This window comes from Hemiscyllium ocellatum, chromosome 4 (assembly GCF_020745735.1).
Source record: "Hemiscyllium ocellatum isolate sHemOce1 chromosome 4, sHemOce1.pat.X.cur, whole genome shotgun sequence".
In the NCBI taxonomy this organism is placed as follows: domain Eukaryota; kingdom Metazoa; phylum Chordata; class Chondrichthyes; order Orectolobiformes; family Hemiscylliidae; genus Hemiscyllium; species Hemiscyllium ocellatum.
The window spans coordinates 130,182,870-130,201,450 of NC_083404.1; the positions used below are offsets into that span (position 1 = coordinate 130,182,870).

At 42.0% G+C, this 18,581-nt stretch overlaps 1 protein-coding gene across 4 annotated transcripts in view; it reads right to left on the reverse strand.

The window, feature by feature from the left end:
* cep192 (centrosomal protein 192) overlaps window positions 1-18,581 on the reverse strand; it is a 182,503-nt gene that overhangs the window by 136,526 nt on the left and 27,396 nt on the right. For all 4 annotated transcript variants that reach the window (XM_060823867.1, XM_060823868.1, XM_060823866.1 and 1 more), the window contains exons 8-11: window positions 15,325-15,468; window positions 7,030-7,177; window positions 342-631; window positions 74-184 (exon numbers count right to left, since the gene is read on the reverse strand). In XM_060823867.1, coding sequence (XP_060679850.1) covers window positions 74-184; window positions 342-631; window positions 7,030-7,177; window positions 15,325-15,468 — 693 coding nt within the window. The remainder of the gene's footprint in view (window positions 1-73; window positions 185-341; window positions 632-7,029; window positions 7,178-15,324; window positions 15,469-18,581) is intronic.

The window sequence follows — 18,581 nt, forward strand, 5'->3', positions numbered from 1 at the left end:
GGTAGGTAGCAACTCCAAAATGAAAAGTGATTTAAAAATTTGAACCTTTTTTTAAAAAAGGAATTTCACTTACTAAAGTTTCCTGGTGATGAGTTGAACTTCTTCTAGAAGGTAAATTAAGAGATATTCCAGGGACTGCAGTGATGACTTTTCCATTGCCTACAGGGTCCAACCGACCCTCTGTCTAAAAGACAAGATAACTCCAATATTCAAAGCAGCATGTAAATGAAAAGCATTCTGAAATTCTGTTAACATAATTAATGCAACTCAAAATCAGTATAAGAGTGCAAATAATTGAAAAGCAGATCAAAAACTAAGTTTGTCTTATTTTGCTTTCTTACCTCATTTTGCTCAGCAAATTCCCTATCTCCTTGTGATGGTAGCACAGTGTGTGGTTCATCTTGCCCAGCAACATTCCTGTCCATCATTCTGAGGCCTTGCAAATTTTCAACTGTTGCAGTATTAGACAGAACAGTTGCTGTACGATCATGGTTACCTTCTTCACCAGCTACATTTCTATCCACCATTTTACATCCCCATCGATCACCATAGGTTGTAGAATTAGAAAGACTAGCTGATGCACCAACATTGCCATCTTCTTCATTTCCACTACTCCCATCCCCTCCACCACCTGAAACAGAGTTGCAAAGTTGTACTTAGTACAAAATTCATGATGCAAACAATGTGTACAAAGAAGATCTGCAACGGATTTGACTATTAAGCTATAATTGTCCAAGATTGCACTCATTACATGGCATTTGCATACATTTTACAACAATTAAAGCGAATTCGAAAATTTGTCTGTACATGTACAAATAGTGTTGGATACATGGAAAGCACCATAATCAAAATCCAGTCTGAGTAGCACTGTGATAGAGGGTCAAAGTTTCAGCAAGTTTTCCTGCTGCAAGTATGGATGCAAAAGAGTGGTGACATCTGTGACTGATTCAGACTGAACCAACTATGGTGACATCAAAACTTTTCCTTTTGGAACATACAACAGCAAGTTACTTTGGGAGGACAAAGCATTTTTGGAGTCTGCTTCATCCCACTTTCTCCTCCAACCCTATCATGCCTGGAGCCTTAAAGAATGTATCTAACTCCGCCTAGTCACTGTCAAGTACTCGCCAATTTATTATAACCAGCACACACCTGGATTACCATCAAAGTTTCGTTTTTAATCTTCAGGATTCGAGTCTGCGTGGGTTTCCTCCTGGTGCTCCGGTTTCCTCCCACAGTCCAAAGATGTGCGGGTCAGGTGAATTGGCCATGCTAAATTGCCCGTAGTGTTAGGTAAGGGGTAAATGTAGGGGTATGGGTGGGTTTCGCTTCGGCGGGTCGGTGTGGACTTGTTGGGCCGAAGGGCCTGTTTCCACACTAAGTCTAATCTGTATCAACTCCATGACTCACTATCATAACAAAGAATTTGATCATATGACCACTCTCTCCCAAAGGGTCTTGCACAACTAGATTGCCAATTATTCCTTTCTCAACACAATATCCAGTTGAGGATGGCCGGTTCTCTCATTGATTCCTCAACTTAGTGATCCAGAAAATCATCCCAGACACACTTTGGGAATTAATCCTCAAAAGAATATTATCAATTTGAATTATTCAATTTGCAGGTTAACTTTGCCCATAATAACAGCTGTACCCTTATTGCTAGTGTTCCAACATTATTACTACAGAAGGAGTCATTAGAAGTGACTCCAATATAGTGACACCAATTTAAAAAAAAAGGTTGTGACCAAATTTTCTCAGCCCGGTTTCAACTAATATGGAACGTGAACCTCTGAAGGACAGCATTTGAAAATGAAAGATTTAAAATTTATGACCTAAACCAGCTTTCTGTAGATGCCCAGCAAAACAAACTTAATCATTGGACTGGTTCCTCAATATGTGGAGGCAAAGAATATGGCATGAACATTTAAGCACTATAAATCAGAATCAATTGGATTTTATTTGCCTAAGCTAAAACACAAAATCAGAGCCCATTGAACTAGAGTCAGAGTCATACAATGCAGAAACAGGCCTTACGACCTAACTCGTCCATGCCAACCAAGTTTCCCAAACTGCATGAGCCACATTTCCCTGCGTTTGGTCCAAATGCCTTTATACCTTTCCTACCTTTGGGTACAGCTTTGAGTATTGGAGATCTTGTTGTTTAAATGTTACAACTGTACCTGAATGCAATACTTCCCTTGACAGTTCATTCCACAAACAAACTAACCGGTGTGCCAAAACACTGCCACCCACATCCCTTTTAAATCTTTTCCCTCTCACCTTAACACTACATCTTCTACTTTTGGATTCTCCTATCCTGGGTACAGGCCTTCACTATTCACCTTATCTATGCCTCTCATGAATTTCTAAACTTCTATGAACATCACTCCTCAGCCTGGTTCACTCTGGAGGAAAAAAATAAGTTCTGAACTACGAAAGCAACCACTCCAACACACACAAAAGATGTTGCATCAAAACACTATTCAAAAGGAACACAACACACTGCAGCACACCAGAACTGCAAAAAAAGAGGAAGAAGAACACCTATACAATTTATTCGCCAAAAACGGATACCCGCGCAATTTCATCAACAGATGCCTAAGGGAAAGACAATGGAACGAGGACATGCCGCAACCCAAAGGACTAGCTACACTATCATACATCAAGAGCATTTCCGAACCGACAGCCAGACTGCTGCAACCACTCGGACTCATAACAGCACACAAACCAACAGCCACACTCTGACAACTCACCAGAATGAAGGACCCAACACCCAGCATGAGCTAAACCAACGTAGGTGTACAAAATCCCATGCAAGGGCTGCACAAAACGCTACATAGGACAAACAGGAAGACAGCTATAAATCCGCATCCATGAACACCAACTAGCCACGAAACAACACGACCAGCTATCCTTAGTAGCCACACACTCAGATGACAAGCAACATGAATTTGACTGGGACAACACTACTATTATAGGGCAAGCCAAACAGAGAACAGCCAGGGAATTCCTAGAGGCATGGCACTCATCCACAGATTCAATCAATAAGCACATCGACCTGGACCCAATAAACCGACCACTGCAGCAGACAGATGGAACTGACAACCGGAAGCGGTAGATTCAAACCATTACAAATGCCGGAGGAAACATCACAGAAGTGCTTCACAGGAGGCTCACAAGCACTGAGGATGTCACCTAGATAGGTGACGAAACGTCTGCAACACAAATTCCCAGCTCGGCGATCAGAACCACAACAACGAGCACCCGAGCTACAAATCTTCTCACAAACTTTGAGTTAGTCTATCCAGCCTCTCCCTGTACGTGAAACCATCCAGTCTTGTTAACATTCGTATGAATATTTTCTGCACCCTTTCCAATTAATAACATGTTGCCTCGAGCAGGGCTATCAAAATTGTATGCATTACTCCAAATGCAGCCTTATCAATGTCTGGTACAGCTTTAACATAACACCCCAGCTCAATGCTGACTGATGGTAGTAAGTGTGCCAAGCTAATTCAAGTGATAAAGAAAAATGGTGGCCACTGGCAGTGTCACCAGGCAAGTAATGCAGGGGGCCAGACTACTTGTTTCTGTGGGAGGGAGAGGGAGGATGAGGATGAGGATGAGGATGAGGAAAGGAGAAGGAAAAAAAAAGAAAATGAAGAAAAAGAAAAAATGAAAATGAAAAAGAAAATGAAAAGAAAAACAAGTGAAGAAATGAACAAAAAGGAGAAAAGAAGAAAATGAAGAAAACAAAAAAGAAAAAGAAAAAAGATGAAGAAAAGAAAAAAGAAAAAAAAGAAAATAAAGAAAAATGGAGGAGGAGTGGTAATCATAAAAGCCCTGTCTCACTAATGCCCTTCAGGGAGGGAGAAAGGGAAATCCGCAGTCCTCACCTAGTCTGGCCTACACACGACTCTAGATCCACTGCTGTTGAGTCTTAACTGCCCTCTAAAATGGCCAAGCATGCCTCTCAGCTCCAAGAGTGGTAGGGATGGTCAACAATGCAGCCTTGGCTATGAACAAGTTGGGGGGGGGGGGGGGGGGGGGAGCACAAAAAAAAAGGGCTGAATGCCCTCATCCCATTCCTTTTGTACACCTGAGTTAGGTATGGAAGGTGGCCCAGTGTAAACTGTGAGGGATGGTAAAGATTACCTCAGATCTGGGCAGCAAGGTGACTCAGCTGCTACCACTTGCCCCACAGTGGAAGAAAGCCAGGTTTGATCCCAGCCTCAGGCAACTACATGGAGTTCTGAGTGTGTAAAAGGGTTTTCGTCAGGCACTGCAGTTTCTTCTCAAAGATAAGCTGGTCAAACGGACATGCCATGCTAAATTGTCCTGTAGTGTCCAAGAATGTGCAGGCCAGGTGGTTCAGTACTGAAAAATAAAGGGCTACAGAGATAGGATGGATCTGAATGGGAGGGTTGTTGTAGACTTGAGTGGCCAAAAATGGCCAGTCCCTGATGCTGAGAATTGCCACCAACCATTGGGTGAAGGGGGTGACTGTTGTTTGGAAATCTGTGATAAATGTCCTCAACTAGAGTGAGATCAACTTCTCATCCTTCCTCATCTCAATCCCAGGGAGTCCAAGTGCAAAATAGGCCAGTCCCCTCAATCTCTAGACAATCCCATCTTCTCAAAGAGTACTCTGATGAACCTTCACCACACAGAGTTCAGGGGGCAGAGTACGTTACTGCTGTCTAATCCCAAGCCAATATACAATTGCAAACTTAACTCCTGGACTCAAGTTCCCTTCAAAACCAGAGACTCAAAACTTTCTATTTTGGAGACAGTGGTATTTGATATGGTCTAAGACACAGAAAAATGCCATACAGCCTTTCGAGTCTGAACTCCAAAACAAGCCCCTAACTATTGTTAAGCCGATTCAAACAATTATAAGTTCCAGGTCCAAATATTTATTAATTGCCTACACTGCCACAAACAACTTCACACTTGGGTGCTGTCAGATGACTGTCATCATTGCGACATTAAAATAAGCAGTGATTTTGTATTGTGGTATGAACCTGCTCAAAATTGCAGGAGCTGCTCCTGCCCAGCGATTCACCAACTCAAGGGCAGCTCAGTGCTGGCTATACCCTGCTTCAGGATTGCCAAATGTTGCAGAAAGGCCAAGTCCATTGAGCCCCAAGCCTGCGAGAATTGGGACATGCCAAGTCTGAGTGAATAGAGCTTGTCATAAAATCTAAAATCATGGGACAGATCAGTGAACAATGCCAAAGCTAGAACAAATGGTAAGACCTCTTTATACTAACTTTACACATGAAGCACAACTTGAACACAAGAAAACACTAAAGAATAAACATTTGCATCTCAAATCTATCCAGAAATCGTAGAGCCCTTTGATCAACTGGAGGCAAAAAGGTTTTCAAACATGAAATTTAGTTCAACAGAACATGCCAAGTCTCAGTTAACCATGCACCAGACTTTTAAAAGGCATCTTGAATAAAATGTTCAAGTGTTCATTAGCAAGATTAGATTGCTTGAATACAGGGAGAACTAGCCATTTGCATACAGAACTGGCTTGAAGGTAGAAGACAGAGGGTAATGGTGGTGGAGGGTTGCCTTTCAGACTGAAGGCCTGTGACAAGCAGCGTGCCACAATGATCGGTACTGGGTCCACTTGCGTTTCGTCATTTATACAAATGATTTGGATATTAACATAAAAGAGATATGGTCATTAAGTTTGCGGATGACGCCAAAATTGGAGGTGCAGTGGACAGAGAAGGTTACCTCAAGAGTCCAACAGGAACTTGATCAGATGAGCCAAGGAGTGGCAGATGGAGTTTAAATTTAGTTAAGTGTGAGGTGCTGCATTTTGGAAAAGGTAAATATTAGCAGGACTTATACACTTAATGGTAAGGTCCTAGGGTGTGACGTTGAACAAAGAGACTTTGGAGTGCATGCTCATAGTTCCTTGAAAGTGGAGTTACAGTTAGGTAAGATAGTGAAGGTGGTGTTTTGTCCGCTTTCCTTTATTGGTCAGAGCATTGAGTATCAGAGTTGAGACATTTCAGGACATTTGTTAGGCCACAATTGAAAAACTGCATGCAGTTCTAGTCTCCCTCGTATAGGAAGCACATTGTGAAACATGAAAAAGGTTCAGAAAAGATTTACAAGGATGTTGGCAAGATTGGAGATTTTGAGCGATAGATTAGATTACTTACAGTGTGAACACAGACCCTTTGGCCCAACAAGTCCACACCGACCCTCCAAAAAGCAACCCACCCAGACCCATTCCCCTACATTTACCCCTTCACCTAACACCAATTTAGCATGGCCAATTCACTTAACTTGCACATTTTTTGGACTGTTGGAGGTTACCGGAGCACACTGAGGAAATCCAAGCAGACAGGGGGAGGCTGAACAGGCTTGGGCTATTTTCTCTTGGACCTTCAGAGGCAGAGAGGTAAACAAAACCACGAGGGGCATGAACAGGGTGAATCGACAGGATCTTTACATCGGAATGGAGAGAGGAGTCCAAAGCTAGAAGGTATAGGTTTAAGGTGAGTGGGAAAAAATTTTAAAAAGGGATCCAACGAGCAATTTTGTCATGCAAAGCGTGGGGTGAGTGTTTGGAAAGAGCTGGCAGAGGAAGTGGCAGACATTAGTTCATTTACAACATTTAAAAAGCATTTGGATAGTATATGAATAGGAAAGGTTCAACAGGTATACAGGCCAAATGGCAAATCGGACTGGATTAATTTAGGATACCTTGTCAGCAAGGACGAGTTGGACCAAAGGATCTGTTGCCATTCTGTACAGCTCTATGAATCAAGGTTCTGGTTTGCTAGTGAATCATGAAGTTAAGATTTTCAGTGCAAGAAATATTTCTCAAGTGAAAATTATTTTTTGAAGCAAATATTAGGCAAACAAGTGTTGCAGAAACAAGTTTTTAAAAATAAAAAAAAATGACAGCCAGCACAAAACTCCCACAGTTCTGGCTGGGTATCATCTGATTGAAAATTGATTACATCGCAGTCTTTCATATGGTAATACAGTACTTACCCCCAACTGGTGAGTTTATGACCTGACCCTCTGCTCCTCTTCTAAATTCAAATCCAATGTCATTTAATTCATCAAGTGGTCCAATGGACTCATCAGAACTACCGCCTTCCAATCCTGGTCTAAAGCTGGGATGATTACTCTCTCCAAGCTGCAATGTAAATTTAAGGTAACAACTTGATAATGCATATTGAAAATTCTTAGATTGTTCATGAAATAAATTCAATCTGTAATGTATAGTATGCAATTAAAAAAAATGAAGTCCAATCTTGGTTGTGTTAAAGCAACTTACCTTAATTAAGGCAGTAAGTTCGCAAATATTTGGTTTATAGCTCATTCATTTTAGAATACAACTTAAAAATACCTAAGTTTTTTTGGGATTGTAACTTACAGTCAGAACAGAGCAACAGCTATTAAACAGCAGGCAAGCTGACCTGGCTGAAAAACTGACAAGGTCATGCCTGCACTCCATGCAGTAACAGCAGTTCAAAGAAATGTTTGTTTAATTTGTGGTGAGCCCATAACAGACTACATGGTCATGGTGACAAGTGGAACTTAGGAAAATTCTCTGGTGTTTCCTAAGGGGTTTAAAAAAAGTTTTTTAAATAACAATTTAGAACTAGCGTGGTTTGCTTTTCAGAGAAATAGTTCAGACCCATGCTGTGAGCACAGCAAACCATTTGGTGTACCATTAACAATGCAAAAATAAAAAGACAGGTGAAACTTACATTTGAATGTGGATCAGAGGAATCAGAAGCAATGTATTGTGTCCCTTGTAGCAGAGAGAGAGAGCGCAAAAGACACAAAGACCGACACAAAGACCATGACTTTTAACTAACGTGTTGGACTACAACTTGGTTGTGTTGTGAGACTTAAGACTTTGATCACCACAGTCCAACACCAGCATCTCCACATCAATATAAAAGACATAATTGAAACATTAACATCCTTCTTCACCCAAGTGCTAAGTGTATTATCATACAGCTTCTCAGATGCCAGTTTTCAACCAGTTTCACTCCGGGAGATAACTGCACTGGATATCAAGGCAGCTTTCAAACTGGTCAAGTCATCCTGTCGAAACTGGAGTCAATGGAATCAAGGGAAATGCTCCACTGGGTGAAGTCATTCCTGGCACAGAACGCAAGATGGTTGTGGTTGGAAGTTTATCACTTTGCTTCAGGGGTATCACTCCTAGCCCAAACAAATTTAGGAGCAGAAACAAGCCTCTGAGCCCAGTGCGCGATTCAACATGACCAATGCTGATCCTCAATACCATGTTCCTGCTCTTTGTCCATATCCCTGGATGCATTTAGAAATCTATTTCTTTCTTAAAACAGTGACCACATTTCTATTTCATTGAGAGAAAAGTCCACAGTATAGCCATCCTCAAAAGGAATTTCTCCTCATCTCAGTCAGAGTCATAGAGATGTACAGCACAGAAATAAACAGTGCGATCCAACTCGCCCATGCTGACCAGACATCCCAACCCAATCTAGTCCTACCTTCCAGCACCTGACCCATATTGTTCCTAATCTTTCCCATTCATATGTCCATCCAAATGCCTCTTAAATGCTGCAATTGTACCAGCCTCCACCACCTCCTCTGGCAACTCATTCCATACACGGACCATCCTCTGCATGAAAACGTTGCCCCTTAGGTTCCTTTTACATCTTTCCCCTCTCACCCTAAACCTATGTCCTCTAGTTCTGGACTCCACCACCTCAAGGAAGAGACTTGGTCTATTTATGCTATCCATGCCCCTCATGATTTGAGAAACTTCGATTAAGGTCACCCCTCAGCCTCCAACACTCTAGGGAAAACAGCCCCAGCCTATTCAACCTCTTCCTATAGCTCAAATCCTCTAACCCTGGCAACACGCTTGTAAATCTTTGCTGAACCCTTTCAACATCTTTCCGATAGGAAGGAGAGCAGAACTGCACACAGTATTCCAACAGTGGCCTAACCAATGTCCTGTACAGCCGCAACATGACCTCCCAACTCCTGTGCTCAATACTCTGACCAATAAAGGAAAGTATACCAAACTATCCTATCTACCTGCAACTCCACTTTTAAGGAGCTATGAACCTGCTCTCCAAGGTCTCTTGTTCAGCAACACTCCCTAGAACCTTATCATTAAGTGTATAAGTTCTGTTAAGGTTTGACTTTCCCAAAATGCAGCACCTTGCATTTATCGGAATTAATCTGCCACTTTTCAGCCCATTGGCCCATCTGGTCGAGATCCCATTGTAATCGGAGGCAACCTTCTTCGCTGTCCACACCTGCAATTTTGGTATCATCTGCAAACTCACTAACTGTATCTCTTATGCTCGCATCTAAATCATTTATATAAAATGACAAAAAGTAGTGAACCCAGCACCAATCCTTGTGGCACTCCACTGGTCACAGGCCTCCAGTCTGAAAAGACATCCCTCATCCACCACCACCACCCTCTGTCTTCTACCTTTGAGCCAGTTCTGTATCCAAATGGAGATTTCTCCTTGTACTTCATGAGATGTAACCTTGCTCACCAGTCTCCCATGGGGAACCTTGTCGAACACCTCACTGAAGTCCATATAGATCACATCTACTGCTCTGCCCTCAATCTTCTTTGTTACTTCTTCAAAAAACTCAATCAAGTCCGTGAGACATGATTTCCCATGTCTAAAGCCATGTTGACTGTCCCTAATCAGTTGGTTGTGGAGGCAAGCACTGAGGAAGCAGATGTGGCTGTGGTAGTGAGTCTGCAATGAAGAGCTTTTGCCCGAAACGTTGATTTTCCTGCTCCTCCGATGCTGCCTCCCCTATGCTTTTCCAGCACCACTCTAATCTTGACTCTATCCCTAATCAGTCCTTGCCTTTCCAAATACATGTACATCCTGCCCCTTAGGATTCTCTCCAACAACTTGCCCACCACCGACATCAGGCTCACTGGTCTATAATTCCCTGGCTTGTCCTTACCACCCTTCTTAAAAAGAATGGCACCACATTAGCCAACCTCCAGTCTTCCGGCACCTCACCTGTGACTGTTGATGATACAAACATCTCAGCAAGAGGCCCAGCAATCACTTCCCTAGCTTCGCACAGCGTTCTAGGGTACACCTGATCAGGTCCTGGGGATTTATCCACCTTTCTGCCTTTCACTTCCTCCTCCATTTTTCAAAATGTCACCATCTAATTCCCTACATTATATATCTTCCATGACCTTTTTCCACAGTAAATTCGGATGTAAAATACCCGTTTAGTACCTCCCCCATTTTCTGCAGCTCCACATAAAGGATGCCTTGCTGATCTTCGAGGGGCCCTATTCTCTCCCTAGTTACCCTTTCGTCCTTAGTATATTTGTAAAAACCCTTTGGAATTTCCTTCATTCTATTGCCAAAGCTATTTCATGTTCTCTTTTTGCCCTCCTGATTTCCTTTATACTCTAAGGATTCACTCTGACTATACCTTACATATGCTTCCTTCTTTTTAAAAAACCAAACTCTCAATTTCTTTAGTCATCCAGCATTCCCTATACCTACCCACCTTTCCTTTCACCCTGACAGGAATATTCTTTCTCTGGATTCTTGTTATCGCATTTCTGAAGGTTTTCCATAGTCCAGCTGTCCCTTTACCTGCGAACATCTGTCCCCAGTCAGCTTTTGAAAGTTCTTGCCTAAACACCATTAAAATTAGTCTTTTAACTTTTAGATCTGGTCTAATCTTTTCCATCAATATTTTAAAACAATTAAAATTATGGTCACTGGCCCCAAAATGCTCCCCACTGATACTGCAGTCACTTGCCCTGCCATATTTCCCAAGAGTAGGTCAAGTTTTGCACCTTCTCTAGTAGGTACATCCACATACTGAATCAGAAAATTGTCTTGTACCCACTTAACAAATTCCTCTCCATCTAAACCCTTAACACTATAGCAGTCCCAGTCTATGCTTGGAAAGTTTAAATCCCCTTCCATAACCGCTCTGTTATTCTTACAGATAGCTGAGATCTCCTTACAAGTTTCTCATATTCACTAACTATTAGGAGGTCTATAATACAATCCTAATAAGGTGGTGATCATCCCTTTCTTATTTTTCAGTTCCACCCAAATAACTTCCCTGGATGTATTTCCAGGAATATCCTCCCTCAGCTCAGCTATAATGCTATCCCTTATCAAAAGCGCCACTCCCCCTCCTCGCTTGCTTCCCTTTCTATCCTTCCTGTAGCATTTGTATCCTGGTCCTATCCATCCCTGAGCCAACTGTCTATAATTGCTATGATATCCCAGTCCAATGTTCCTAACCATGCCCTGAGTTCAGCTGCCTTTCCTGGTAGGCCCCTTGTATTGAAATAAATGCAGTTTAATTTATCAGCACTAACTTGTTCTTTGCATTGTCCCTGCCTGCCCTGACTGTATGACTTGCCTTTGTTCTCAGATTGAAATCTCTCTCACTGTCTCCCTGGGTCCCACCCCTTCACCTTACTCGTTTAAATCCTTCCGACAAGCTCTAGGAAATCTCCCTGCCATATTATTAGTCCCCTTCTGATTTAGATGCAATCCCTCCTTCTACACAGATCACTTCTACCCAAAGGGAGATTCCAATGATCCAAAAACTTGAATCCTTCTCCTGTACACCAGCTCCTCAGCCATGCATTCATCTACTCAATCCTCCTATTCCTGCCCTCACTAGCTTGTAGCATTGGGACCAATCCAAATATCACTACTCTTGACGACCTCCTTTTAAATTTTCTGCCTAATTCCCTGTAATCTCCCTTCAGAATCTTAACCTTTTCCCTTCTTACGTCATTGATTCCAATGTGGACAATGACCTCCTGCTGGCACTTCTCCCCCTTGAGAGCATTCTGCACCCTCATTGAGACATCCTTGATCCTGGCACCAGGGAAGCAACACAGCATTCTGCTTTTTCGCTGCTGGCTACAGAAACGTCTGTCTGTACCTCAGCTTGAGAGAGAGAGTCCCCTAACACAATTGATCGCCTGGAACCCAACGTACCTCTTATTGCATTAGAGCCCGTCTCAATACCAGAAACCTGACTGCTTGTGCTACGTTCGCCTGAGAATCCATCACCCCCTACATTGAGCAAAACAGCACACTTGTTTAAAATGGGGATAGCTAGAGAAGACTTCTGCACCACCTGCCTACCTCTCTTATCTTTCCTGGAGTGAACCCATCTATGTGACTGTATCTGAGACGCCGCCCCCCCCATACCCGCCATCTATGCCATCCACTTGCTCTTGTAAATTCCGCATTGCCTCTAACTGCCTCTCCAACCAATCCATTTGACCAGTTAGGATTTGCAACCATCGGAATTTATTGCAGATATAATCCTCAGTAACCTGTAAACTCTCCCTAAACTCCCACACTCTACAAAAGGACCATTTTTGGTTCTTCCAGTCCACAGATGCAGAAAACTGTGATTCCTCTAATAAACACTGCTCCAGGTTAAATACTTACAGCTTATATTTTAAGTTCTACTTATAGTCACCTATCTGCTTCTGTGCTGTGACCTCTCCCAGACAGGTTCCTCCAAGATCAGTTGTTAATTTCACTTTTTTATTTAATTTTCCCAGATGCATTCCAATGTCCAGGGATACATGAATTCAACAGCAAAGGCAGTAACTGTTAATTCTGTCAGTTAGCTTTCTTTTGCTTTCTCTCTCCTGCACTGACCTCACATGTGCTTCCTTTGTCTGTCCCTCTCCCTTTTTAAAAAAAACTGTTGTTGACTTTTTTTTCTATAAAGTTCCAAAACAATGCAATAGCATATAAAACAGTAATTGCTGCTCTTGGAATTCGAGGAAATCACCTCCCACACCTAAAATACCTCAAAAAAAAACAAAAGAGCAGCTGTTACACCTGGTACATGTTCCCGTCCTCCATCTTGGATTACCCAGAATCTGATCTACTACATATTGCAAACCCAGTTGTGCTGGATAGTTTGGTAAGTAGAAACAACATCTTTGACAGGGCTGGACACAATGCTCTCGGCTTTATGTTTCAATGAGATCTTCTACCATTCTGGTAAACTCCAGTGAATACAGACCCAGTGGATACAACTACCTTCAGGAGGAACCTGCCATCACAGGAATCAGTCGGTGAACGTTGGCTCAATTCCCTCTCCAGAAACTATACCTTTTCTTAGACGAGGCTGTGGTCTCAACAATGTCCTGTGCAGGTGCATTAAAACTTCATTACTTCTATACTCAAACCATTTTGCACTGAAGGCCAACATTTCATTTGGGCCAATATTCCTGATGAAGTGCTTATGCCTGAAACATCAAAACTGTTGCTCCTCGGATACCACCTGTTCTACCATGCTTTTCCAGTGCCATATCTTCCGACTCTCGTCTCCAGCCATCTGCAGTTGTCACTTTTTCCTAGTTGCTACAACATATCATTGGCTTTCCTAACTGCCTGAAGCACCTGCATGCTTGCATTCAATAATCAGTGCACAAGGACACCCACATCTTTTGGGAAAAGTTGATATACAAACTCATGAGATAAAGCTACGGCATTTGGTTTTTCCTGGGCAAGTAAACAAGTTAACATGAAGACATAGGAGTGGAAACAAGACCATTCGGCCCATCAAGTCCCCTCCGCCATTTAATCATGGCTGATAGGCGTTTCAATTCCACTTACCCGCAATCTCCCCGTAGTCCTTAATTCCTTGTGAGATCAAGAACTAATCAATCTTGAAGACACCCAATGTCCCAGCCTCCAGTGCACTCTGTGGCAATGAATTCCACCACTCTCTGGTTGAAGAAATGCCTCATTTCCATTCTAAACTGATCCCCTCTAATTTTAAGGCTGTGCCCACGGGTCCTACCGCCTAACGGAAACAACTTCCCAGCTACCACCCTTTCTAAGCCATAATTAATGCACTTTGCTCAACAACTTTCTCTTGAACAAGAAATACAAACACCAACAGGCTTTTATAAAGACCCAGGGTCCAGATGGTTCTCACAGTGTCACATCTACCTCATTCCACGAAGTCCTAGGAGAACACTCAGTTGGAAAAGTCAGGTAATATGATGCTAATTGTAGCATTTTATGCATGCGGAGCTGAAATAGCCTAGATTCCAGATCAAAACCAGGTTATTCCTGAACTGTAATTCTTTGCTGGTAAAGTTGAGAAACCAATAGCATTTATTCAATGGATATTTGGAGTCAGATGTACAGCACAGAAACAATCCCTTCATTCCAACTCATCCATGCCAACCAAATATCCTAATCTGATCTATTCCTCTGTTCCTCTAAACCCTGCCTAGTCATATACCCATCCAGATGCTTTTAAATGTTGCAATTGTACTAGCCTCCACCACTTCCTCTGGCAGCACATTCCATACACGCATCACCCTCTGCGTGAAAAAGGTGCCCCTTAGGTCTCTTTTATATCTTTCTCCTCTCACCCTGAACCTACGCCCTCGAGTTCTGGATTCCCCCACACCAGGAAAAAGACCTTGTCTATTTATCTTATCCATGCCCCTCATGATTTTATACGCCTTTATAAAAATGTCACCCTTCAGCCTGGCACTCCAGGGAAAAATAGTCTCAGCATATTCAGCCTCTCCCCTTATAGCTCAAATAGAGAAACACTACAATAAAAATCACATGCAACTCACTATAGTAGCATAAAAATTAAATGCACAAGTAAAGATAAAGTCAGTCTTTCCATCATTATTGTACACTTAAACATAAAACTTAAACACCAGAACAGAGTTGAGATTGTGCCAACTTTCACCTTTGTCCTATATACTGGTTACATTTTTCATCAACTTCAATATACTAATGACAATATTATGGAATTGTTACCTCATTAAAATGGGATCGCTATTGCAAATAACCCTTACATTGTGGAGGAAAAAGCCAATTTTCTCCCCCCACAAAGGGAGCACCCAGGGAGAAAACCCACGGACACAGCAAGGAAAATAAACTTCACAGTCCCCCAAGGGTAAAATCAAACCTGGCTCCCTGGTACTGTGAGGCAGCAGTGCTGACCCCTGAGCCACCAGACCAAACCCAAAAGATTTGTAAAAGCTATATCTGACTTTAAAAAAGGGTATCTAAAGTTGTAGAAGAAAGGGAGGACTAAAGCTATTCTTTGCTGGTATCTAATGCTGTAGACTAATATTGTTATATCAAAGTCCTGAGGATAAAATGACAAAATTCAGTGGCTGTTGACTTGCAAAAGTCAATGTAATAAAAAATTGGGCAAGTTCATAGATATTGCACATTTTAAAAAAAAGTTTGCAAACACTTAAATAATTTTCCTTCTCTGTAATAAGTTCAATATACATACCAATTGCCTTGTTGATCGAGACAAGTGTCCTTGCAAAGCACTCTGCTGGGCAGCCTCCAACTCATCTTCTGTATCTGGACCACTTGATGGTGCCGAATCCATTCCAGTAGCTTCTTGTCGAACAGGAGGCATTTGAAAATTACCCTAGAACATGACCAATAAACCTTCAAAAGTATCATTTTAAACCAAAAACGGTTTTACAATTATATTCAGCAATATAGTTCATTCTGTTATGGACCAGGCCAGATCACCTCAAAACATTTGAAGAAATTAGCCCAGAACCTAACTTTGCTAATTGTTTTAAGCAGGTGTAACAGGGATATTCTTGGAGGGACACAGCTGGTCAAACTACTTCGTTCTAAACAAAACAGAATTTACTTACAAGATTACTGAATGAAACACCAACAACCCAATAACTTAAGCTATCCGAAACCCAACTGAACGGTGCTGTTCCAAAGACTTGCAATAGTCCCAAAAACACCCTTTGACACAAAACCTAAAATTAAACACTGGGTGTCTTAGAGGGACACAGATCGAGGGGCCAAGCCATCCATGTAACTGTTTCTTGGATTAGCAGCCAAAAAAGACTGCTTGCAAACCAAAACAAACCAGAGAAAAGTTGAGCAGGGAGAACTAACCACTGTTTCATTGTTTAAAGTGAAGTGTTTTCTTAATTTGAAAGCCTTTTGCCTAAGGCAGTATCTGTTAGGTACAATCAAACTAGCCCTAAAACCTTTCGAACTCAGATTTGAAGGCATTCTGAATAAAAGAAAACAACAATCTAACCTTGTTAAAAAGGAGCAGCATCACAATTTTCACTCACAAACCATAAAGTTCGAAGGCTTTGAACTAAATGACACATTACTGGAAAACCAAATAATTAAAAAGATACCAAGCAACATGGCCAAAAGGTGACAATAGCATGACCCAAGTGGAACTCAACAGGAATCAGAATAAGGTTTTTCTAGTCTACTGGTGACTTGAATAGTAGCCAGACAGAGAGGAATAGACTGAATGTTATCAGAGATTCACCATAAAAGCCTGAAGGCAAGGCTCAGAGAAAGTTCAACAGCAGTTAAATCCCAGCAGGAAACATGTCAGACTTGAACAGACTTATACAAGTGACATTAGCATGAAGCGGTAAACTAATGAATAGCAAGTGAGCAAGTTAAAGCAGAATGTAATGCACAGCCTGCAAACGAGTGACTCCAGCAATCTGGCTGACCACATGTCCAGGTTCAGGAGCATTCATACCAATGGAGGCACTTTATTGTATCCACAAGGCTGTGTTATACTGGTAGTATGCGATTAGATCTCATGGTGCTATAACTTAGAAACATGTAGTCAGGAAGCAGTGAGTGACTGTTAGTCACAATAAAGGGAGTCATGGAGTCAGGAAAATCCCAGCGTGCATCATACTTAAGCACAGATTTTGTTTTACATTGAAAAATTCTCAGTGAAAGTTCCTCTGAAGCATGCAGTCAGCACTCAGCAACACGAGGAGAATAGACAAAAGGAACAGCTATATTTGTAGGACACTCCATAGCAAAGTGCCCAGACAGGGGTTTCTGATGTAACTCCACAATACTATGTCCCCCTGAGGCCAGGGCCAAGATGTTTCTCAACTGTTGCAAGGCATTCAAAAGGATGAGGCGGGGATAATATTCAGAGGGAAAAAGTGAGGACCTCAGAGGTCATACTCAGAGGTCATACTCAGAGGTCATACTACTAATGACAGACAGAAGGAGGAGGTTCTACATCAAGAATTTAGATTGAAAACTAAAATCAAAGGTTGTCATCTTTGGATTATTCCCAGTGCCACATGCTAGACAGCATAGGAAGACAGATAGAGTAGATGAACACATAGCTGGTGCAGGAGGGCTTGAGGTTACTAATTCACAAGGTCAGTCCCTGAACCACAATAGTTTATGGCTTTTAGGGAGATGTTTCAGTCAACTTGCGCTGTTGGTGGGGCTTTAAATTAGTTTGCCAGCTGAAATGAAACTGAACAGACGTACAAGAGTGGGTGATGCATAGACAAATGTAGAAGAAAAATAAAGTTAGTCTGGCAGCAAAGCATATTAGCGAGTTCTGAGAAGATTTGTAGCTCAGGTTGAGGCTCTGGATGTAGAATCACAAATCCAGGGAAACCTAAACACAAATGAAAAGCAGGCCATGCCACCAGTGCTTCACCAGAGACTCACTGATCATGTTACCTAGTATGGTGACTAAATGTCTGAAAACAACCCTTTCAGCTCAGCGAGCAAACTTACACCCAGAGCAAAGTATATGTAATCAAGACAAATATTATCCTTTCTTGCTAAACTGTTATGTCAAATTAAAGGGAGTCTTGAGAATAAGAAAATGTATTGATTAACACACTGACATATCATAGAATCCCTACAGTGTGGATACAGGCCCTTCGGCCCAACAAGTCCACACTGACCCTCCAAAAGAATAACCCGCCCAGACCCGTTCCCATACATTTAATCCCAATGAAGGCACCTCATCTACACAACCCTGAACACTATGGGCAATTTAGTTTGGCCAATTCACCGAACCTGCACATCTTTGGACTATGGGGAAGAAACCGGAGCACACGGAGGAAGCCCTGCAGATATGGAGAGAATGTCTGTGTGGAGTTTGCACAGTCACCAGACGCGGTGGCTCCCGGTGCTGTGAGGCAGGAGTGCTAACCACTGAGCTATTGTGCTGCTTCAGTCCAGGATAGATGGTTGAGGGAGCGACAGGACTCTTCAATATTCTGTTCAAGTGAGAGAGGGAGAGTGGCATTAATAACTACAATAAAGAAAGGATAGTGCTTAGCAGGTTCCTCAGGTGAGGCCATTAGGTAGAACTTACGAACAAAAAAAAACTTAAGTTGTTGAGAACATACAATAGACCCCCAATTAGGGAGAGACAGAAGAGCAGATATATAGCCACATTTCTGAAGTGTCAAAGTAATGGATAATAACAGTAGGAGATTTTAACTTTCCCAATATCGATGAAGTGTGAATGGCTTAAAAGGGAGTGGAAATATTCGATGTATCCAACCTGCAGAAAGTCCAAGTAGTGGGGCAGTGCTAATTTTACACAAATTTAAAAAAGTCAGTATCAGTGCATTGTGGTGATAGTGACCATAACAGAACAAGATCTTAAAAAGGTAGGTTATGGAAATGGTCAAAGATGGACTAGAAAAAAAAAAGTTTTGATTTGGGGTCAGGTTGATTTCAAACTAAAAATAGGATCTGGCCAAA